Source organism: Siphateles boraxobius, unplaced genomic scaffold (genome assembly GCF_051911475.1).
Source record: "Siphateles boraxobius isolate OS27281-9 unplaced genomic scaffold, OSU_SipBor_1 22, whole genome shotgun sequence".
Classification (NCBI taxonomy): Eukaryota; Metazoa; Chordata; class Actinopteri; order Cypriniformes; family Leuciscidae; genus Siphateles; species Siphateles boraxobius.
In genome coordinates, this window is record NW_027508833.1 from 19589692 (window position 1) to 19615318 (window position 25627).

General features: G+C 35.8%; 1 protein-coding gene across 1 annotated transcript in view; it reads right to left on the reverse strand.

The window, feature by feature from the left end:
• smyd3 (SET and MYND domain containing 3) overlaps positions 1–25627 on the reverse strand; it is a 202840-nt gene that overhangs the window by 165198 nt on the left and 12015 nt on the right. The window contains exons 2-5 of the mRNA XM_077239006.1: positions 14122–14185; positions 12231–12338; positions 12036–12093; positions 5719–5855 (exon numbers count right to left, since the gene is read on the reverse strand). Coding sequence (XP_077095121.1) covers positions 5719–5855; positions 12036–12093; positions 12231–12338; positions 14122–14185 — 367 coding nt within the window. The remainder of the gene's footprint in view (positions 1–5718; positions 5856–12035; positions 12094–12230; positions 12339–14121; positions 14186–25627) is intronic.

The window sequence follows — 25627 nt, forward strand, 5'->3', positions numbered from 1 at the left end:
TCTAATTCACTATACTAAAGGCCCCAATACACTTCAAGCTAAATTGTAGAATGAAGTGGTGTGAATTAATTAAAAAAAAAAAAAAAAAAAAAAAAAACATCACAAAGTTTGTTTGGTTTGTTTTGGGATTTCGAAAGTGCCAAAGTGCCAAAAGTGCCTTGCCAAAGTGACCTTCTAGAAAAGTTCGCTCCGGCTAGTAAGCACCTTCGAACTACCACTGGTCCATAGCGAATATGTAATAGGTGTCTCTGAGGCTCCGCCTTCTTTAATGTGGAAATATGGAAATATTCTCTGGTTCATTTCTTCTGTTCAGTCCATCGAGAAATCAAACACAAGTAAAACCTTGAACACACTGGAGAGCAACTTTATAATAGAAACTGAAGTTGTAATTATTGAAATGGACACTGTTTTTTTTTCTTCGTGTTTAACACTGCAAAGCTGCTTGCTTTAAATAAATCTATTGTAGGCTATAAACTAGTGGTACATAAAAGTGGTGTGAATTTACTGAATGATTGCTGAATTGCAGAGCTGATGCAAACATATCAGCATCGCTATAATCAGATTCTTTCTTAACGGCTGTTTTCTCATTGGTGTCATTTTTGGTGTTAATTTTGTTATTGAGAGGAAAACGTGAAGCACATATTAAAATGCCGCTCTCAGCAGTGTGGGTGGAGTTTGGATGTTCAGCAATGCATATTTTGAACTTCTTTTTACCCCTAAGCGAAGAGCGAAAAATAACTTCACAATGAATTTATAAGGGCCTTTAGGTCCATCAAAAAAAATATGAAGCAACCATATTATGAATTGATGAAAAAAAAAAAAAAAAATAAGAATGTTCTAATCAAGCAGTAAATCTGAGCAGATATTTAACTCAAGCTCTTTAGTTAGTGACTGTGACGTTAACTTGAGGTGAGATATCATTAGGAAGCATGGCATTAGTTTGGCATTAGTTGTCACTGGTATGCTGATGATACTCAACTCTAGATTTCTTCACCCCCTATGAAACTTACCAATCCACAAAATTAACGGAATGCATAGCTGATATAAAAAACTGGATGACTAGTAATTTCCTTCTACTAAACTCTGAAAAAACAGAGATTCTAATTATTGGACAAAAAACTTCCTCAAGTAATAACCTAGAATACTGTCTAACACTTGATGGCTGCTCTGTCAAGTCTTTGCCGTCCTTTAGGAACCTGGGTGTGCTCTTTGATACCAATCTTTCATTAGAAAGTAACGTGCCTAGTATCTGTAAAACCGCATTTTTCATCTTAAAAATATATCTAAATTACATCATATGCTGTCAATTAAAAATGCAGAACAATTCGTTCATGCGTTCATGACATCAAGGCTAGATTATTGTAATGCTCTACTGGGTGGTTGCCCTGCACATTTAATACATAAACTACAGCTAGTTCAAAATGCAGCCGCTAGAGTTCTTACCAGAACCAGGAAGTATGACCATATTAGCCCGATTCAGTCAACACTGCATTGGCTCCCTATTAAACATTGTATAAATTTAAAAATTTTGCTGATTACTTACAAAGCACTAAATGGTTTAGCTCCCAAGTACTTGAGCAAGCTCTTAACCCATTATACTCCTTCACGTCTATTGCGATCTCAAAATTCTGGCCAGTTGATAATACCTAGAATATCAAAATCGACTGCTGGTGGTAGATCCTTTTCCTACTTAGCACCAAAACTTTGGAACAATCTTCCTAACACTGTCCGGGAAGCAGACACAGTCTGTCAGTTTAAATCTAGACTAAAAACACATCTCTTTGGCTTAGCATACACATAACACATAATAGACTTCTATAATTCAATGTTAGGCTGCATAGTTTAGATTAGCCGGAACTGGGAACACTTCCCATAAATCTTGATGTACTTGGTACATCATAAGAAGGATGACGTCTACACTAATATTAGTCTCTCTGTTTATCCCGAGGTTTACCGCAAACCGCCGGATCCAGGCCATATCCAGATCTGATGAAGGACCATCACAAGGACACGACGACAACGCATTCCTGAAGTGCCAGCCTCATCAACACTGTGAAGGCCTCATGGACACCTCAACAAACTCGTCTCCATACCGGAGTGATGACTCCGACCCCTAACCAGATGGAACTAGATAAATATTGTGAAAGTTCTGATCCAATCTGACTTCTGACCTATAATGCTGCCTAAATCATAATCATACACTGTTTGTTCGTTGGCCAAAGGAGAATTGCCCACTGACTGAGCCTGGGTTCTCCCAAGGTTTTTTTTTCTCCATTCTGTCACCTGATGGAGTTTTGGTTCCATGCCACTACATGACATAATCTACAGCAGAGATGCAGAGAATGATGATTACTGAATAAGAGAGGGTTTCACATTATGGGAGAATGATTCATATGCAAGTCCCATTGCATTTCCTCTCCATCACACCTGTACCGATGTTTCTTCACCTCATATGTCTGACAGAAAATGTCACAACTCAATCCATCAACTCAGCTCTGATATGTTTTCCCATCTTCAGTCTCTATATAATAAATGACAGACATGAGTGACAGACTGATGAACAGAACATTGAATTCCATTTTAAAGATCTGACAAGAAAAAACAAATTGCTTTTGAAGATCACTGATTTTGATTGAGTGCAAAGCAATACAATGCCCCTTAAAGTGCTTTCGTACGTCATATTTGACAAAAATGTTAAAATGCAACAAAATTTGAGCAGAGATGCCACAATTTTTTACCAATCCAATACTTTCAAACATCTTAATGTATAAATAATTTCTGCACCTATTTTACATCACATTTAATTATTTCAGTACTTCATTTATGCAGCACTTTACAGTGTCACAGAGGCGAAGGGAATAACTTCTTGAAAACAGGGAAGAAACCTTTGGAGAAACCAAAGTACCAAAATGGACAAACAATTCACCTCTGTTTGGCCAATATACAGTCCATCTAAAATTTCACTATTCTGCAAATACAAGCAAACTCTCAAATTATTTGTGACAGCTTGCATTTTGTCTTATTTCCACAAATTTACCACAAAAGAATGTTAACTTCCTCTCATCGGGTCATTTTGACCAAAAATATATGCATTTATGGGCCCCAATGAATTCCACAGTATTTTATTTTTTCCCTACTATGGAAGTCCATGAGCCCATCAACTGTTTGGTTACCGAAATTCTTCAAAATATCTTCCTCTGTGTTCGACAGAAGACAGAAATTCATACAGGTTTGAAACAACTTGAGGGTGAGTAAATGATGACAGAATTTACATTAAGTAAACTATTCATTTAAGCTATTGATTGTTTCCAAGATTTTCACTTCCATTCTTTAATCTTATACTCTTTATATCTCCCTTATATCAATAAGATTCAAAAAAGCACTCAAACTGAACCCATCAAATAGCTAAAAACTCCCTATTTGTGTTAAATAACGATGATACTGTATTTACCTCTCACGTGTACTTATCTGTAAGCAAAAAAGGTTGAAAACACACACACACACACACACACACACACACACACACACACACACACACACACACATGATCATCATCATTCTACAACCACCTTTAGCTATAGAATTACACAAATACATACCAGCATTTTCAATGATGCATTTACTTTCAACATTCCAGTCATTTCTGAATACTAGATAAGAATTTTTTTAAATCATTTGGATTCAGAACGATTAGCTAATGAATAATTCACACTAATTTGTGAAGCAGTTATTCAAAAGAACCAACTCAACAGAATGACTCACTCACAAATCAACATCATAATAGCTTGCATCCAGGCCAAGAAAATACAACTGAATAATTCGCTGATATATATAGGATTACTATGACTGTGGAATCTAAACAATACTCACAAATAAGTCGCATCACGATCAAATTTTTCAAACTTGTAAATCAAGGTCAACAAACGCAAAAGTGAATTGGATGCTCCTAGTTCAAGCATCTGTGCATGGTTTGCATAACTCGAGTTTTGCCCTGCTCCGGTGTTTAGTGTTTTTGGATTAGAAATGCTTACAGGATCCACATTTGGGTCTTTGATGCTTTATAAGCGAGATGTGGCTGCTGGCTGTCTCTCATATAAAACAGGTGTTTGTGTTCACATGCAACATTTGTTTGTCCCGGGCCAGATGTGCAATCCCTTCTCTGTTTACATGCGATGCTGAAGAGAAGATCACCATTTTCACCCTGAAACGCATCTTTCACTCAATGTGTTCACAGTTACGGCACGGAGTGACGGTTGGTAAACAAGCAAATAAAATCTACTCTCACAAGAATCCAAACAAGCGATCTCACTGACACATCTGTAAATAAACTAGTACATTAGCATGCACCTCAGGCATCCACAAAGGAAATGGCAGAAAATTATGGGATAGGCATCTTGGGATGTGAATCGTGAGGAATGTAATGATTCTGGATCTGATTCTAAGTCACCATATAATCTAAATAGACCGTTCTTATTGTTAATGGAACATTGCAGTGTTTATTATAAATGATTTATCTGTGCACATCAATATTTTTATTTTTAATACATGTGCTCTTGTAATCTTTAATCAAAATAACATCCCCTCCCTCTTCTCTTCTCTGATGACCAGGGCTTGACATGAACTTATTTGCTCACCAGCCACTATGTTTCCAAAGTTAAAAGCCACTCAGCATTTTCACTGGCCACAATTTTTTCATCAACACCATGGGAGAAAAACTACCATATAGACATTTTTTTAATATTATCTCATAATTTGGCAGCAGATATATTAGGCTGCTCTCACTTTAAGACCTGATCCACAGATCCATTATACTGTTAAACATGCGTGTAATCTGCAGGAATAAGTAAAATGCACAATCCCACACTGAAATTCAAGCCCTGTAAAACCAACAATATTCATCGGGAGCAAATGAAACGAGTGAGTGAGGGGAGGCGGTTTGTGTGTCAACTCGCTATCAGAGAGATGAGAGAGCGAGAAAGTGCAGCTGGTGTCGTGTATTTATTCTGCATAAAATTTGTATTGGAAGCGTTTCAGCTATTTCAATGTCAATATGTATTGAAAAATCGATATACATTGCACTTAGTTTATTATTTCAGATGCCTTTTTTTAAAAACTACAATTGAAAAATGTATATATTATACATAAAATCCGACCCACCAAAGTATCTAGTAGGACTGACTGGCAGGTTAGTGGGTGTTAATATCAAGCCCTGCAGATGTCGTTTAATGGCGCGGGGACGGGGCAACCGGTCACTCACATGATACACATCAACCAATAGCAAACGACAACCATCCAACAATCCAATCAATAACCCGACGGACAAAATCAAATCCCGCTCCACATTTTTTTGTTCTTGTTCGAGAAGCCATTTCACTTGGATAAACATCAGAATAGGGAAGGAAAGACTTATCGCAACTTCCATTTTACGACTTTAATGATTCCATTAAACTGAATTGAAACGTTTTGGTCTATTTCCTGGAAATTAAAAACTAAAATCAACCTTGAACATGAAATGACTTAATTTAGCTTCTATGAACCACTTGATCCCTGCTTTAAGGAGAAAAGACAAAAAGTAGCAGCATGTATTCACAGCAGGTGACCTAGCAGCTCGGTGTGTGTCCACGCACTCGTGACACACGGACACCATTCGCAACGCTGCGTGAGATCCAGAGCGATACCCCCGCGGACTGCTGGAGATGACAATGCAAGGACACTTACTCGGGCGAGGAGGCTGATGGGGTCGAGGCCGGACGGAAGCTCAGAAAGATTGCAGTTCTCTTCGCCTAGATAAACCTGCAGTGTCGTGCAGAGATGCCCCAGGCCTTCCTTCTTCTCCTCGCTCATGTCGGCTAGATCTAGACACACAACACAGCGTTTTCAACCTTTAACAACAGTGATGCATTTGAATGAGCAGAAACTTTTTTCTGTTTTCCACTCCTTTTAGACAATATCACTGCTGCTCTATGGTATATAATCAAAGTACCATGGTATTATCATCTTAAACTCTGACTGCACAATGATACCACCACAGTACCATATTCATGGTTCATGGTATATGTGTGGTACTGCAAACTTGTGTGGTAAACTACTGATGTCACCACACATCAATACAAAAAACAAAAACATAAAAACAAAGTATTATGTAAAAAAATACATGGTATTACTATGGAGTGAGACTAAAAGCAGTATTATCATTATGGTATGTATATATCCAAAAGATGGTATTAAGATGGCACCTGACCAAAAAGTATTGTATTGCCATGGTATATGTCCAAAAACATAGTATTAACATGATATATGTCTAAAAACAGAAAACAAACAAACAAAGTATTATCATACATACAAAAACATTTTACTATATTAAATGTAAAAAAAGCATACCATGGTACATTTCTACAAAACATAGTACTACAGTGGTACATGTAAAAAAAAAAAGTGGCATTATCATGATACATACATAAAAACATGGTATCACCATGGTACCTGACAAAAATCATAGTATTACCATGATATACAGTATCTCTCTATATAGGTACATATTAATAAACACATGGTACTGCCATGGTATATGTCCAGAAAACACTGATTCCAATGTATCAGTAATACAGTTTTGTCATTGTTAACTAAAACAAACTAAAAGTATTAATTGAAATAAAGCTGAAATTAAATAAATATGAAATTAAATATTAAAACATAAAATAACTAAAATTAAAAGTGCCTTGGAAAGTAATTGTAAATAAAATAAGTTTAAGATGAATACTAAAACTCAAACTAAAATATATACGTATATATATATATATATATATATATATATATATATATATATATATATACAGTATATATAAATTAAAGATAGATAGAAGTATTAAAAAAATACTAAAACTTAATTTTAAATGAAAACTGAAATGTAATAATATAAGCTAATTCAAAAATAGTAATACATACTATAACAGTATAAAAAATGCAAAAATAACACTGGTTGGAATACCATGCAATTGAATAGGGCAATAATATTGTATGGTAATCATGTAAAGATAACCATGTACCAAAAAAAACGAACAAACATGATAATTAGAGTCCCAAAGTTCCACCTACAAAATTATTGTATTTTCCTGTTAATATCAATTAAAATGTATTAATCTTGTAACTGTTCATAAATTACACTGGATGCAGTATTAAATAACATCAAGACTAGAAAAACAGGAAGAGAAACAAGTTCACATAAATTGGCATAGAAAATAACATGCTGATATAAACAACACTGAGATGAACCAGGAAAAAGGTTAATGATGATCAACAAGGGTGAAGCACAAAAGAGCCGAAACACTATAAGAAACCAGAGGATAAACGGTTTGTGTGTGTTTGTCGTCATCTTTTGGTAGATGTCTGATAGATTTTAGTGGAGATTTTAATGTCTATTCAGAAGGAAAGAGGTCTGATTGTGTGTATGCATGATTTATGTCAGCTTTGCCAAACATATGGGCTTTTCCATTAACCCTCCTGCTCTGATCTACTTCCTCCAAACACACCATCAATGAACTTCAGTGTGTTCACTGCTGCTGTGGCAGACTGAGCGAACGTTTGACCCGCGGCAACAGCTCACAGCTCGTATCTCTCGCTCACACGAACACATCCAGCATCATAAACACAGACATACAAACAGTAGTAAAGCTCTGCAGATTCAACACATACATCTGGTGTGCCACCACCACGTGTAGTGCCTTTTATCATCTCCTTGAAAATTCTATCTCTGAAATACAGAACCAAATAAGGCTAGTTGGAAAAACTGAATTGTTAAAATCCATTAATTCTTTGGATAATCACAATTAATTTTTAGAAATTATAGATAGATTGAAGATGAACCGACACATAGCAGGCAATAAACAAGCACCAGTGGGGTCTCTCTTCAGAAGCAAATAACAGGGCTGGATGGCAGACAGATCTACATGCTTCCCACTTCTGGAGCATGAGCGGTTGAACGTGTGCAGAATTATGAGCCTGAAGCCAGATGTTAGTCCCCTTAAAGAGATAGTTCACCAAAAAAAAAAAAAAAAACCTTCTGGGGAACAAAAAATTGATATTTTGCAATATACAAACTGTTCTTTTCCAAACAATTAAAAGGGTAATGAAATCAAAATTACCTTGACATTTTGAATATAAGAGGTTTTTGTACCATTAAAACATCTTGCAAATTTCATAGCTTAAAACGTCCTCCTCTTTATAAACAAAGCATTTATTTAATCATTTGCATATGACTGCCTCAAGAGAAATTCAGCGACAAATACTTAAAGTCCCCTTGTGGTGAAAATCAATCTTTTAATGTTGTTTATGTATATTTGGTGTTTTTAATATGCTTTAAGACAAACCATGTGCAAATTCATAAGGCAACACCATTGCTGAGTATTTTCTCCTTAAAACTGCAGTGAAAAAAAGACAGTCTGAAAAACACGGTTTGAAATCGCTGGTGTTTCTGACATCACAAACTACCTTGTAACCAATCACGTCAACATGTGATCATCAACGAGTGGATCTCTGAGCTGATGCGAGCGAGTGGCTTATTTGGTTAGGGCTAATTTGCATATTCATAGAACCATATAGTAAATGGGGTAAGGGTGTAGTTGAAGTTAAAAGTAGAAGTTATTTTAAGGCATGAAGAATTTTTTTTTTCAAGGAAATCTTTTAAAATATGTCATTTTGGTATCAAAGATGAGTTTGAAGGGATAAAATGGGACTTTAAGGGACTTTAATACATAATATACTAAATACATAATCGCACATAGGTCTCACCCACTGGCATTCAGTCGCTTAACAGCTGACATTTGCCTACACTGGTTATGAGTGTCGCGTCAAAAGCAAATCGAACCCATTATAAACACTGAAACTGTATATACTGAATACAATATACAGATGTGCATTCAGCTTCTGACATTAAGCAAAAAGCATAAAGGAACGTTCGCTTTGATGTGTCCAGTTTAAACAGCTTGTTTGCTTCTCTGGACAGACTTCAGAAGGATCCCAGCGTCAGAAACAAGTGGATGCTTTATTTTAATGCTGTCCTGGATGCGTTGAAGGATTATAAGTTTGTTCGGAGTTTTGTAAAAAAGGCACAGTGAAATGGTTTGTTTTTAAATTGAATCTTATATAGATAAAGTTTTCAAAACACTTACTCAGGGTCAATAACGAGTGGCCGTTGATACGGTTTCCTATGAAATGACGTTAGCCAATCATAATGGTTATGTATTTGTTTGTTTGTTTGTTTTTGCTAAAAAATATTATAAACATTATAAGTGAACCTCAAGGACCATATTAAAATAATAAAAAAGTCCATGTCATGACCCTTTTAAAATGAATGGAGACCAGAGCTGTTGAGTTCCAAAAAAAAAAAAAAGCACTATAAAACCCACCATAAAAATAGTCCAAACAACTAGTGTGGTACATGATGTTTCTGAAATATTGTCGATGCTTTGTGGGAAGAAATGTTTAAGTTTTTATTTGCTGTATAATTACCTATAATAGGTCGTAAATCTCATTTTCACTCATGCATAATTAGAAATATGCCGCTTTGAGACACATTGTGGCAAGTTTTATGTTATTAGCTGGGTTTCCATTCTTGTATTTTAATGAAAATTCTGTCATATCACATAAAAATGCTGAATCGAAACAATATGCAAATGAAATTTCCAAAAAGTGAATAAAAGAACATGCTTGCTTCAGGACATTTTTTTATTCACTTTTTTATTTGGTCAGTAAGTTTTTTCAATCAAAAAGTGATAGTAATGCAGAATAGATATTACACTTATTACTTATATTTCTCAAAGAATCCGGAAAAAAATGTGTGACAAAAATACTAAGCAGCAATACTGCTCGCAACACTGGTAATAATTACAATAAGGAATGTTTATTGAGCACCAAAATCGGCATATTAGATTTATTTCTGAAGAATCATGTTACACGAAAGACTGGAGGGATGGCTGCTGAAAATTCAGCTTTCCCATAATAAGAATACATTTTTAAATATTATAACAATTTAAAATAACTCTTCTATTTTCTATTTTTCTATTTCACAATATAGCTGTAGTTACAATAAAACTATACATTTACTATAAATAAATGTCTTATTTCTAAAGCATTTTAAAAAATCTGACCCGAAATCTTTGATCGGTAGTGTAAGCTTCAATGGAAATGTATTTTCTGAAAAAATATTCTCTCGAACACACTCTAAACTGCAGATAAATAATTTTACTTAATGATAGATCCACAGTGGCTACAACAACCATTTCTATTTGTGCATAATCTGCCCCAATGTGGCGATTTCTTTCTATTAAAGGCATCCAATAAAAACGGAAATTTGCAATTTAGATGGGAACGTATAAGTAATGACATTAATGTCCCTTGACCACTCATAATTGGCATAAAACCTGTTGTATACATTTTTGGATGAATGATTCCTTTAATTTCAGCATTTTTGCATGTCTCATTTGCTACCATTAAATCGTAATATATACAGTATAAGAGGATTAAATAGGCAACCCGGTTCTTAGCCATTGAAAAACCCATTGTTCGACCACTAGCTGAAGACACGTGAAGGAAGGAGATCAAATGAAATGCTCTTCTGTTTGTCTAAAGGAACTGGTCTACATATAAATCTCAACATAAATGAGGACAGCTACAAAAATGAGGAGCTGATGGATTTCCTGAAATAATACATAAACCGATGAGACCTTGATTTTGAGGTGAGAGCGAGGGCCGTTACTGTGATGATAAAGCACAAGTTCAGATGGGGAGCTGACTGCTTCCATAAGGACCATCAGCGGGATTACCTCTCTAATGGCTGCACATTTCTTATGACTGAATAGGAAAGTATCGGGCCAAAGAAAAGTCAGAGGCTCTTTGTGACAAAATAGCCAATTACTTCTGAAAAGACAAGGGCCACGGGCAGGTTTCACAGAGGGACCGCACCGAGAAAGAGAAGAAAATTCATAATGTTATAATAAGCTCCTGCCAGAATCTGACATTTATTCACCTTTCATCATAGTAAATCTAATCTTCCAACTTTACAGGATAAATAAGTAAGTGATTTTTTTACTACCGCCCATTAACAACACAGCGTATTCTGTATATGACTTTTTTATAAGGACATTGGACATTGTCCGTTTCTGTCTGAAAGGCAACTTCAAATGGTCTAGATTTCAAAAGTGAGCTTTAATTTTTGCATTAATGCATTAAAGTGACTGACCATTAAGACCAGAAATTATAACGATTTTTGTTTTGATTTCTTAATAATGAGAATACATAAACAGCACAGTCAGGTATGATGCTGGATTTCTGGATTAAACTCCGCCCAGGTTTTGTTTTCGAAGACTACTGGGTCTGAAAATGTTATAGCTTTACAAATTAAAGTTAGTACACAACAGACCAATCAGAACACAGTTTAGAGGTGGTTCATAAATTCAAACATAAGCTTGTTCACTGGTCTAAGTTAGCATTGTCTGGTTTAAGACAGTCTCCCAGACTGAACAGCTGAAGAAAACAAAAGAAAAAAAAACAATTCAAAACCAGTCTGACCAGACTGGGAGACCAGCCCACCAGTTTTTGCTGGTTTTTCAACATTTAGATTTGTAAGATAACATTTTTAAGATTGTTTTTTTAAGGCCTGTTTTTGTAACAGCACTACGCTACTCTAACAAAATTCAGTTCAAGTTTATTTCGAGCACTTTCAAGGACATACTTTACAGTCCTTGAATCCATAGTTGTGTCCCAAATGACGCACTACACTATGCACTTATACACAGTATACTCAACTGTGTAGTGTATGAACTATGTAGTGCATGAAGGTTACTTTGTCATTCAACATTGGAGACTTATAGCCTGAGTACCCTGTGTATGTAACACACATGGTTTTATAAAACATGTTGGTTCAGTCATGGATGCTGACTGATCAACACAGCATTCCAATCGATCTAAAATACCCAATATGGCAACAACCACTTGACTTGTGTCAGTGCAATGCAAATACAAATCAACCAGGAACTTACGTGACTGGTGTTCAGCTATCGAGTACAGCTCCTCTTGTTCATTTTTTGATTGGCTGAGCTGTAGAAATAGACAGAAAGTGTGTAACAATATAAAGTCCTGAGGCGGAACACCAGCTGTGATAGTTTTACATGCAAAACATGCTTTGAACGGGTTTGAAGTGGTCCTAATATGGCAGGTGTTCTGATGTCACATACTAGTTTGAAAATGATCCTAGCGACCAGGCGGACGGAGTCGGTGGGGATTCTTGGCTGGAGGCGCTGAAGGCATTTACATTCTCTCTTGTGATCGAGCCATGCTTGTTTCTGAAGGGTGAAAATGAGGATAGAGAATAAATAGATAAGATTTCACAAACATATAAGATGAAGTCACACATCTTCAATCAGATCTTGTCAAATGTGCTTGCTGTGTGTGGTGTCCCTTTAGAGGGAATTATGATGAAAGACTGTCCTACAATTAAAAAAAGACAAAGACAAACTTGAGTGCCTGGAGAGAACAAGGCTGGTTTGACAGTGACAGCTTTGCTATTTTAAAGCAGCGTGGTGTCTAGTTTTTTCAAAGACTGGATGTTCTTGAACTGCAAAGACTTCTACAGAGCATCTGACAGACACATTAAAGGGATATTTCACCCAATAATATAATTCTGACACAATTTACTCCTCATGGCATTACCAAACCTGCATGACTGTCTGTCTTCTGTGTTTAGCAGAATGTTCCCGCTTCTCTTTTACATAAAATAAACCAGAATGAGGAAGGACACAGTCAAAGTCCCAAATTGAAGTCATAGAAGTAGCCTATGACTCTTCAGTTCTAAAGCTACACAATAGCTTTCTGCGAGGAACAGAACAAATTTTAAGCCGTTATTGAGATTTGAAAACTACAGCAATAATGACTTAAAGTTTGGTCCTCTCACAAAGCCATAAAACATATAGTGCATGGGTTGTATCGACTAGTTGTATAGTGCTTGTCCTTTGTGATTTTCACAAAGAAAGACATGTGAATACAGGTTTTAAATGACATGAGACATGTAAACGATGAGAGAATTTTAATTTCTGGTTAAACTATATCTTTAAGTGCTGTTAAAAGACAGGAAGTAATACTGTAAAATCTGTAGCATGTAGAACGTGTTTCACAGGTGTATGGTTCCAAGCACCAAATACTTCTGATTGGAAGTCACACTGGACCTCATGGAAGTTTCGGATAACTGCCGGCTCATGAGCGCTTGTACGGGAACCTTGAGAATTTTAAAGACTTAATACTGCCTTTCATTGGATAACTTCATATCTCTTGGACAGGCAACAATTCATTAACACAATTCTTGCTCTTTCACTGTTTTCTGTGGTGCACCTCAAGGATCTGTTTTTGGTCCACCTCTATTTCTAATCTATATACTTCCAGATCATTCAGCGTCATGGTCTTAATTTCCATAGTTATGCTGATGATATATAAATCTATCTTACCGTTCAGCCAATTCTGTTTTTCCTCCCCTTTCCATCACTTCTTGCCTATAAGATCTCAAAGTATGGATGGCTCAAAACTTCAATACTGACAAAGTAGAAACCATGTTAGTAGGCCCTAAATCCTATGTTTCATCCCAACATGACATCTCTGTTCATATTGGCAGAGTTATAGTTAATCCTTCACTCATTATATGGAATCTTGGGGTACTATTAGATTCGAAAATATGATTTCTTTCAACCCCATATCAGCCAGTATGTTAAATACAGTAAGTAGTTTTCTCCTTTTATTGTCAGTAACAATTGTTGAATCAACATAATAAACTGATGATACCCGGTGATACCTCAATTAGGCTGCTTTTATATTGCAAAAAAAGTACACTGTGATGAACTGGGCATCGGTCTCGGGTGTTTTCCCCACCTGTTTCATTCTCCAAGCAGTTTCTAACTTAAATTAAATAAACAGCTTTATCTAGCCTGCTAATATGACTGGAATCTCATTTTGCATTTGTCAATTATTTTTATTTAGGTGTAAAATGTTAAGTAGAAAAAAATGCACCTAAATGAAATGAGATCTCATCACAAACTTGTTTGTAAAAGCTCTGATGATTAGTGTGTGAAGAGCTCTTACCTGACAGTGAACACTGCAGTACCGTGCCGTCTTACATTGAGAACATCTCAATAGACTTTCGCCTCTGTTAAGAATAAATGAGACAGAATTAACATTAGACTCAGTGCTCAGTACATTTCTCAAGAAACTACATCCTCAGGCTGAAGAGGAGAAAGTCTGGTTTGATTTACAAGGCTTATAATGAAGCATTCCTGCCCTGACTAAACATCTTTTTCTTTAAAGTATACGTCTAATGACCACCTTTGCTTTTGAGTTCAGTCTATAACTTTAAAGCTCCAAGTGAGGAATGTGGTTTACATGCAGAGATCAAATGCATGGGAGAGCCCGAACACAAAAGGTCACGTTATCTCTATAAAATGTCAAGTTATCTGTTTAAAAATGTGTTTAATGGGCATGTGTTGTGTTTAAACATGCATAAGAGTCACGGAAATTGCATACTTAGTGCATGCATGGGTATGTCAGGGGTCTCTGCTTTATCTGTTACAGTCAAAATAAAAATAATTGATTTAGTCTAGTTGGTCGAGTTTTTTTTTTTTTTTCAAGAGATCTTTTTAAAGATTTCTACCAAACAAACAAAATGCACGTAGGAAGCAAGTGCTAAATTAATAAATGCATTGACTTTTAAATGATTAAATGTTGCGATAACCTTTCCAGAGACGTATATTTCGTAATGCTTCCCCATGGATACTAAAATACTATCTGAGAGAGATTTGCCCACCCAAGAACCCCTCTTCCTCTCTCCCTCCACTCTTGTCTATATCGCTCCTTTCTGAGTGAACATAATCACAGGGAGTTTAGTACGACATACCACCAGACCAGATCCATCTTCTTGCCACCCTGCTATCTAGAGATAGTCTGATTTTCGAGCATGCAGGCCCTTGACAAATCACTTTAGTGAGGCTTTGTAGTATCACTCTCTTAAGAGAAAAGGGTCAGGCACAAATTATAGTGCAGGCCTGAGCGCTACATCGAATGGACCCTCTGACCCCTTCCTTTATAATGAGGGTTATATTGTGCATTCTATGCAGTCTAACATGAACACTGCCATTATTTTCATACCACCTATTTTAATGCTGTTTTATATAGCTTTTTTTTATCCCACTTTTGCACTTTGAATTGTTCTTTACATTTTTTTGCCAGTGTATTGAGATATAGAGAGAGCTTTCATAAAAAAACAAAGAGAATGAGAAAATACATCGATCAAAAATTACAGTAAAGGCATTTATGTTATAAAGTTTTAAATTTCAAATAAATGCTGTTGCTTTTTCAACTTTCTATTTACCAAAGAATCATGAAAAATGCATCAGTTTCCACAAAAAAATAAATAAAGCAACTGTTTTCAACATTGCTAATAATACGAAATATTTCTTAAAACAGCATATTAGAATGATTTCTGAAGGATCGTCTGACACTGAAGACAGGAGTAATGATGCTGACAATTCAGCTTTATATCACAGGAATAAATTACATTTTAACAGTTATTTTCAATCATAATAATATTTCACAATATTACTGTGTTTGTACTGTATTTTGGATCAAATAAATGCAGCCTTGGTACGCAGAAAAGACGTATTTCAAAAAATCGTATCAATTAAAAGCTTTTGAACAAAAGTGTATATTTTCTACATACATGTCATACTTTAAATGTCATGACAATCTACTGTTGTTAACATCCACAAACAAATCTTGGAATGCTTTCTAACATTGTGCCATCAACAGAACCCTTAAGAGATCCAGAACAGTGGAGAAATCTGAGCCATCTCAATCAGACATTCATGGCGGTGGGTATATCTGCTGATTCAGCTTTGAAAAAAAAATCAACATTATGAAAAAAACAAAATATGCACAAACAAACAAGACACAAACAAAGAGGAACACGCTGAAATAAAGATGTTATCAGAACAACAACCATGCAATGCAAAAGCCAAAGTCACGTTACGAAATTAAATCTTTCAGGCTTATGTATATTAGAAAGTCTGAACTGACGGCTGCTTTTAATTTCGAGAAAGAAAAAAAAAATTAGTCTTAGTGTAAAAGGAGGTGCATTTTGACCTCTTATTTTGAGAGGTGAAAATGACATTGTGACCTCCTTGTACTCCATTATTTCATCTTTTATAAAGTCTGTAAAGAAATAATGGCCATTTGGTTTCCAACACACTATAATCGGTAGACTGATTACTTGGCCATCTGACCAATCAGAGCAGAGTAGGCTCTTGGAGAGGAGGGGTTTAGAGAGACCGGATCCTTTATCAAAATGTTTCAGACACTTTGAGAAAAGAGGTGATGTTGCAATGTGTATTATGAGATAATGAAAGTGTTTTGTTTTTTTACTTGGATGCATGTAAACCTATAGTAGAAGACCTCCAAAGCAAAATTGTGAGCCTTTACAATAGAATAATAGGAGCACTTTAATTGTGAAAAATTACTTAAAGGAAAAAAAAAGTCTGTCATTATTTACTCACCTTCAAGAAGATATACTCAAAGTAGATATTTTGAAGAATATATTTTAAGAATATTTTGAAGAACCAAACAACATGAAGTCAAAAACATCAACTGGTTTCCGACATCTTCTAAATATCTTCCTTTGTGTTCAGCAGAAGAAATAAATTCATACAGGTTTGAAACAACCCGAGGGTGAGTAAATGATGACAGAATTTTCATTTTTAAGTGAACTATACTTTTAAATGTAACTAATGTTAGTGAGAGATTTCTTGCCAAAGTTCATTTAGTCTAACAAAGAAATAATTAATACCTAAACAGATGATGAAATAATAAGCAATGCTTAACCTTGGCTTCAATTGGAAATTAAAAAAAGTGCATCCAACATGAGCCTGTGGACTCCCACAAAAACTGCTGATGCTTCAGAAGGTAAGAGTCATTGGTCGTAATGGAATACACAGAGTCTGGCGCTGTCCAAAACCAAAGCACAGGCCGTAAGTCACAGCACAACACAAGAGTCCTACAGCAGCGGAGCAGCCATAAACCTGCCCTCATTACTGCAGACACAAAATGAGAGGTGACTTGAGATGAACACACAGAGAACTTATCATAATATATCAAAAAAATATATATATAAATAAATATAATGAATCAAAAACAACAACTAATTGCTGAGCTGATTGTCTAGCTATTTCTGTATTTGGGAAAGTTATATGAGTTTTTAATGACCAGACTCAAATCTGCTATGAAAGCAGGCACTTTGATTTCATCATTCCACAGAGTATTGATTTTGAGATACAGACGGTAAGTGTTTCCCGACTGATAAGAACTGGCCAGAAAAGCGGCACTCTCACATAGCACTCTATTACACCAAAATATTGCAAAGCTGAGACTGCTCTACAGATTCATAAAAGTCATGATTAATATCAAATTTGGCAAGGTTTGGGAATTTAATAATTGCCATATGTGTGGACAATACAAGGCAGTGAGAAAGAGCCAGGTCTTTAATAATGATACAAAATGCCAAACGATAACACGATAATGTCTTAAATATGACATCAAATAACCACTGATTCAATCTCACTAGTCCTAATTGTTCCAGATGATTCTTTTCCCTCTAATAAAGCTCATACAATCTGATACAATTTTATCCCTAGCACGCTACGTTTTATTAAAGCATTTTATCTAAGATATAATTATTTTAAATTATCACCCAAATCATAACACATCGCATTTTTATTATTTGGTACGGCTTTGTATTGCCCTCCTGCCTTGATAATCATATACTTTCACAGCATGGTGCAATAGTTACATATCTTGTAACAAAAAAACAAAAAAACTACAGGAACAAAACCCAAACAAAAGCATATTCCTTAAGGTTTGGCATAAAGGTCATTGTGTCGTAGAGAAACACTGCGCTCCAGTGGCCAGATGCCACTTTATCCACATCCATTTTATTGTTCATTAACAACAGACAAATATCCTGAGGCGGATCTCTTTAGATCAGAGCGGTTCTGTAGGGAGTCAAAAATCAGATTATCCCTATACGCCTAATGCCAAATCGGATTTCTGCATGCGGCCAAACACAAGGCAAGGTTTCTTAATTTCAAAAATTGACCATAATTCCACACAAATATGGCATCCTATCATAATCTGGAAATGATCTAACATGAGCGCTGCAAGGATACGTTTTCATTTTCCATGTCCACACACAAAACTATCCTGGAATGGCTCCTCTCAGCCTGTTTCCAGTCGCACACCGAGAGCTATAATTAGGCATAAAGATGAGCGTCGTCCGGACCAGAACCAGAAGAGGAAGAGAGAGACAAACACTAACAGAACAGATACGAGCACTCACTCACCCACAAACACACTCTAACTGGCCAATTAGAGTGTTTACCCTCAAAGGACACAAACACTCCTCATAGCTCATCAAAGCCTGTCAGACACACCTCTATAAATGCCACTTTCTTCACTAGTCTATTCATTAAGGAAGAAATAAAAGGGAATTGGAAGAAAATAAGATCAACAACTTTTATTTATTATTATTTAAAAGCATGAATAATACTGAATGGGATAAAAAGCTAAATTGTTATTATTGGTGAATGTTGTTGATGTGGCAAACTACATTGACACATTGGTTCTAATTTGCATATCTGCACTATATATTAATATTATTTACTTAATTGATTATGGGAAAGTGCATATTTTTTAAAGTCACAAATCAAAAGCGCAATGCTTAATTCTTTTCAGAATATTGCAGTATTATTTATTTATTATAAATTATTTATCTGTGCACATCTTTTTTTATCCTGTTTTTTATTCACATGCTCTCGTAATCTTTAATCAAAATAGCTTCGCCTTCCATTTTCTCTTCTCTGATGACGCGTTTACTGGCATTAGGGAGGGACAACCTGTCACTCACATGAGACCACAACCATCCAATCAATTCCCCAAAAAATCACGTCCCACCCTACATTTTCTTCTCATTCAAGAAGCCGTTTCATTTGTATATATGTTACAATAGAGAAGAAAAAAATACTGCACCTTCTCTGTCCTGCAGACACATCAGTACTTATATGTCCACTTAACACAAGTGCACATTTAAAGGAGCTGTATGTAAGAAATTAATTTCAATTAATCATAAAATGGCCCTGATATGTCACTAGACATTAAGAAATCATGTTCATTTCAAATACTTATATCACTGACAACAGTAGTCCGGCCAGGATATTGTCATTTAAAAAGTGAAGTTGCAGCCCTCAACTGATGTTGATGTTGTCATGTTGTGTTTTGGTCTGATGCGCCACCCTCCACCTATCTACCAATCATAAAGTCAGTAGTGTTGCGGCATCCGGATTGTCAGCTCTGCTCTAGTTACCACAGCTGCAGCTACAAACGTGTCGGAATCGGATAAAAAAATGTCTAACGTTGCGAAACCAAAAAAAACTCGTTATGAATCCGAAATACTTTGTGACAAAGTCCGAAATAAAACAAGGATCTGTATAGGAGATGCATTTGAAAGATGGAGACGGCTGTAAACGGAGAAGAATTTCTGGACAGGTAACTAAGATTCATCTTTGTTTGGCTAACTTGTACTTGATGTAAATGGACATTTCAAATATTCATGACAGTCGAACAAAGCATGTTCGTGCAAAGTAACGTTACGTTAGTTCATATGGAGGAGGTGGGTCATTGACTTGTAAAGGTAAGGAATTGTTTGTGTAATAAAAACGGCGAGTCGTCATTGCTAACATTAGCAATGCATTATCAGAGCCCGTTTCTCTGTTATTATGCTGAGACGCTGAGGAAAACAACATTAGCACGCCCATTATTGTTTATCATGCAAGTTCTACAGCCAAAAATAATAGAATGACATGTAATCTTTCACATCAAATATTTTAACGTTATGGACGTGTACTGCAGGGTAAGTTAAAAAATACAGCTGATCGCTTTCACTTATAGCGTCAGCTAAATGAATAGCTGTATCTTTGATATCGGTTACACACAGTGACAGAGGCTTGTGCTTGTACTTACGTTAATGACAGATAACTACCGTTACAGGTTAGACTAACAGCTACTGTTCTAACAATGTACTGTCACATACAAGCGTACATCTTTACGATTATATTTGGCTAATCGCCATTAGTACATTTTTGCGATATATAACTTTGCAAAACATATTTGAAGCGTAAACATAATTAACAGAAAAAGCTTCTTGTAGCAGCCTACATTCCTGCTCGATCCTGCAGCCTATCTGGCAACCTCGAGTCGGGGAGGAGGGGAAGGGGATACACCGCTCTACAGTAATTTGAAAGTGATTACAGTACCAGTTTTGGCCACAATCTTACATACGGCTCCTTTAAGTCAGAGTCAAGCACTTGAAATGTAAATATCAAATGTTTTTCAGTCCTTGAACAGCATTGCCATTGTGGTATATAGCACGACACTTTATATTTGAGCAGCAAGATTCTGGATAAATTGAGAATCACAATTTATTTTTTAAATAAAATAAAGATCACGACTCTCCCACGATTCTGAACAGACAACTAAATGTAGGCTAATTTGCAAGAGGTTCTAACACAATGATAATTGCTGTGCTGCAGTCTATTTTAAACAATATTGAATTCAAATTTTTATTTTTTTATTAAATCAGTGAATGATTCAATTACTCACTCATAAAAACTTCACTTGTGTCATTACTGGACGGATCAGCGTTTTTGAAATAATCGATTAGTTTTTTTTACAATATCTATGATAATTTTTTCAATACTTTTAACAAATTTCCAAAACCCTTAACACAGTTAGCACTACATCGGTCTTTGATATACTATTAACACATTTCTTGTTGCTTTAACACAAAATGCATACAATTAACACAAATTCAAAATGCTTGAACCTCTTTTACACACAAGCTCAAACAAGACCAAAACAATGGATTTTTACTGGTAAATTTACCAATGCTTTAACACTGTATGTCAGAACAGATAACACCATGTTCTTAACCTAACCTTAAAGGCTAAAGTCAAGGTAAATAGCTGTTTATATTGTGAATTGAAACACAAATATATCCCCTGTATTTTATTCTATTGTTACTGGGAAACAGCTGATTGAATTATGCAAATATATAAATGTATTTTTATTTATTTTCTTTATTGCAGCAATTCTGTCTCTGTCTTCGTTTTTTCATTTAATTACAGTTTTTCTCAGTCGCTTTGGTGCATTTCTCACATTACTATTTACATTTGCACAACAGTTAGTTCAACCTCCACAACATTTAGTCATTTGTGCACATCATAGAAGCAGTTTATCATTCCTAATCCTTACAACAAATTGCAAATGCTTTTGGACATGCATCAATTGCTTTCATACAACTCTCTGCTGTTTTATTATCATTATCATTTGCTTATGTCATGTCAGTCAAAATGAACTATACTTGTGAATGCTGAATAGTAATTCCATATAAAAATAATAGTCCTCATTTCATTGCTTGAGTCATAACATACACATTTTTTGAACTAGTTGTCAAAATCGGTCAAGAAAATTTTACAAATTTTTTAATCTTTTTTTTCCCTGAAAATGTCTCCTAAATTGAACAATTTCTCTCAGGTGAAGCTATGTGGCTAGACAGAGAGGAACGTCTGGATGTGCATGAATGATTTACAGTACTATGTATGTTGTATGTTAAGTTCCAATATGTCCTGCAATATTGTTTACAGTTGTGCACAGCTCGACCCAAAGGGAGTTTATGTTTGTTGTAAATAAGGGTGCATTCTTTCTTTTGCTCAATGCTGTGAACAAATTAGAATTGCAAAGGGTATATGCAGTAAAAATGTGAAACATACTATATATTCAGTGTCTTGTACTCAGTTACCTCACTAAATACAGTAATGTGTAACTTTACTGTAGTTTCCAAATGGCTGTGCAAATAGTATATAGTGCTGTCTTGAGCATTTCCAAGTAGTGTCACCAAGATCTGACTTTTTTGCATTGGAAAACATTTACAGAGTAAACTGTCATAATGAAAACATGACAAACCCATTTGAGTATCTTGTTCATAAACAATGGTGTCAGGACTTTTCATCTTGATGACACTGACACTTTCATTGACATGAATACTTGCTTTTGAGGAATGAGCAATCCATTTTGAGCAAGTGACACGCTTTTGCAGGTTATCAACTAGGTTTTGCAGTTTGTACTAATTGTTTTGAGAACTGCATTAGCTGTTGTACAAATGTAAATAGTGATGTGAGAAATGCACCAAAGCAACTGAGAAAAACTGTAACTGTACATTCTATAAAGCACTCTGAGATGGGTCTTTTTTTATTGAATTTCTGCAGCAAAAGACCTAAACCCAACAGAACAAAAATGTAGAGAGGCTTCAAAAGAAACTGCAGTGCAAAACACAATCTATGATCAATACAATATACAATATAAGGGCAGACCTGACACATATAAAATAATGCAGTTTCTGTAATTCCATCTGATGTTAGTGTTTTTATGACATTGTGCTATGATTGATTAAATCTTCCTGTTGGACGAGAACATATGTTAGTATTTTGAAAAATTATTTGATTTTGAGACATGTTTGCAGTGTTTTGGTAGACATAGTGTATTGTTGCTAGTGTATTATTGTATTTAAAAATAAAATTAGTGTTGGAGTTTAGTTTACAATGTGTGATTTTGAGCATGAAATTAACTGTTTTGCGAGTTGTGTGTTGTAGGTGTGTTGGTGCGTTAAGAGTTTAGGAAATTTGTTAAAAGTATTGTAAAAATTGTCATAGCGATTGTAAAAAACTGTAACAGTCAGTGGTCGCCACCTACAGGTGTAATGATGCAATGATACAATTTTTGTTTGAAACGTCATTATTTTCAGTAGGTGATTTACTGTGTTACCTTTTGAACACTACCGTAGACATCAGTGTTTATATCCGAATTAAAAAATGTTTCATTCTAGTAATTCTGATATATTCTGAAATAATTTGGATTATTGTAACACAGAAATAATGATACGGTGTGGTTGAAAAACTGTTTCATATACATGATATCTGCTCTCTGTAGGCCAGTGGAAGCATATATATATATATATATATATATATATATATATATATATACACTCACCTAAAGGATTATTAGGAACACCTGTTCAATTTCTCATTAATGCAATTATCTAATCAACCAATCACATGGCAGTTGCTTCAATGCATTTAGGGCTGTGGTCCTGGTCAAGACAATCTCCTGAACTCCAAACTGAATGTCAGAATGGGAAAGAAAGGTGATTTAAGCAATTTTGAGCGTGGCATGGTTGTTGGTGCCAGACGGGCCAGTCTGAGTATTTCACAATCTGCTCAGTTACTGGGATTTTCACGCACAACCATTTCTAGGGTTTACAAAGAATGGTGTGAAAAGCAAAAAACATCCAGTATGCGGCAGTCCTGTGGGCGAAAATGCCTTGTTGATGCTAGAGGTCAGAGGAGAATGGGCCGACTGATTCAAGCTGATAGAAGAGCAACTTTGACTGAAATAACCACTCGTTACAACCGAGGTATGCAGCAAAGCATTTGTGAAGCCACAACACGCACACCCTTGAGGCGGATGGGCTACAACAGCAGAAGACCCCACCGGGTACCACTCCTCTCCAATACAAATAGGAAAAAGGGGCTACAATTTGCAAGAGCTCACCAAAATTGGACAGTTGAAGACTGGAAAAATTTTGCCTGGTCTGATGAGTCTCGATATCTGTTGAGACATTCAGATGGTAGAGTCAGAATTTGGCGTAAACAGAATGAGAACATGGATCCATCATGCCTTGTTACCACTGTGCTGGCTGGTGGTGTTGGTGTAATGGTGTGGGGGATGTTTTCTTGGCACACTTTCAGCCCCTTAGTGCCAATTGGCCATCGTTTAAATGCCACGCTCTACCTGAGCATTGTTTCTGACCATGTCCATCCCTTTATGGCCACCATGTACCCATCCTCTGATGGCTACTTCCAACAGGATAATGCACCATGTCACAAAGCTCGAATCATTTCAAATTGGTTTCTTGAACATAACAATGAGTTCACTGTACTAAAATGGCCCACACAGTCACCAGATCTCAACCCATTAGAGCATCTTTGGGATGTGGTGGAACGGGAGCTTCGTGCCCTGCATGTGCTTCCCACAAATCTACATCAACTGCAAGATGCTATCCTATCAATATGGGCCATTTCTAAAGAATGCTTATAGCACCTTGTTGAATCAATGCCACATAGAATTAAGGCAGCTCTGAAGGCGAAAGGGGGTTAAACACAGTACGGTGTTCCTAATAATCCTTTAGGAGAGTGTATATATATATATATATATATATGAAAATTGTCAATAATGTCTTTACTCATTGTTGAATAAAAGTACTAATATCCCTAAAAATACAATCTTACTGATTTCAAACTTTTGAAAGGTACTGTATATATAATATATAATGAATGTTTTTATTCTGTTATTCTAAAACCAGCCTTATATTTGCCAGGGTCTCTACGGATAAAAGCTTGCAATAAACCGAATCAGAGCTGTCACAGCAAAATAAGAAGAAAAGTGGGGGAAAAGGAGCCAATAGCCACTAATCCTGGAAATGAGAAACCTGCTCAGGCACAACAGGCTGAATAATTATCAGTTTCTCAGAGCTACTGGTGCTACAGCTTACAGCAAGAATTAATTACTCAAGCACTGAAGCAGATACACAACCCTCTTCCCACACACACACACATGCTAAATGTGCCAGCAATGTACCTGTGTAGGTCAAGAAAGAAAACCTAAACTTCATCTCCTGAAATGCATGAAAAGAAAGGATTTTGTCAGTGAGCTACCATGGCTTTTAATTTGATATGGCATTTGATGTGGCATATTTGTAAATTCATAGCACTAATACGAGACTGTGACCTTTCCAGGCAGAAAATCATTAGTATCACCATCATAGTGTATAATCCTATTTGTCACAGCACAGGACGAGTGGTGTGAATTATTAGGGAAGCCCTTCATTTGTTGTAACCACTGATTAAAAGGGAAATAAATATTGTAGGCTCTATGACTTCATGGATTCAAAGGAGGCTTTCATTTCTTCACGGTCGGGGGCTGCAGAGACTAAAATTACAGAGATGCCATTAGACTTGAGGGTTTTCGGCTGTAATCGAGTAAAACCCAACAAGCAAAGGAGGCTCTCATTCTGTGAGACCGACGCTGCCTAGGTAAATCATACTAGAGGAAAGTTTTATAACTAGATTTTTCATTTCAAAACTCTCTGTAATGATGCTAGCAGGATTTTAGTGGTTGATATGGGGATAGAATTATTTTGTATTTCCAAAATAAATTAAAGTCCCCCTGTGGTGAAAATCAAGCTTTTAATGTTGTTATACGGTCTATGTGGTGTTTTTAATATGATTTAAGACAAACCATGTGCAAATGCATAAGTCAACACCAGTTTTTCACTGAGTATTTTCTCATTAAAACTGCAGTAAACCAAAGACAGTCTCCAAAAACACGGTTCGAAATCGCTGTTTCTGACATCAGAAACTACCTTGCAACCAATCAG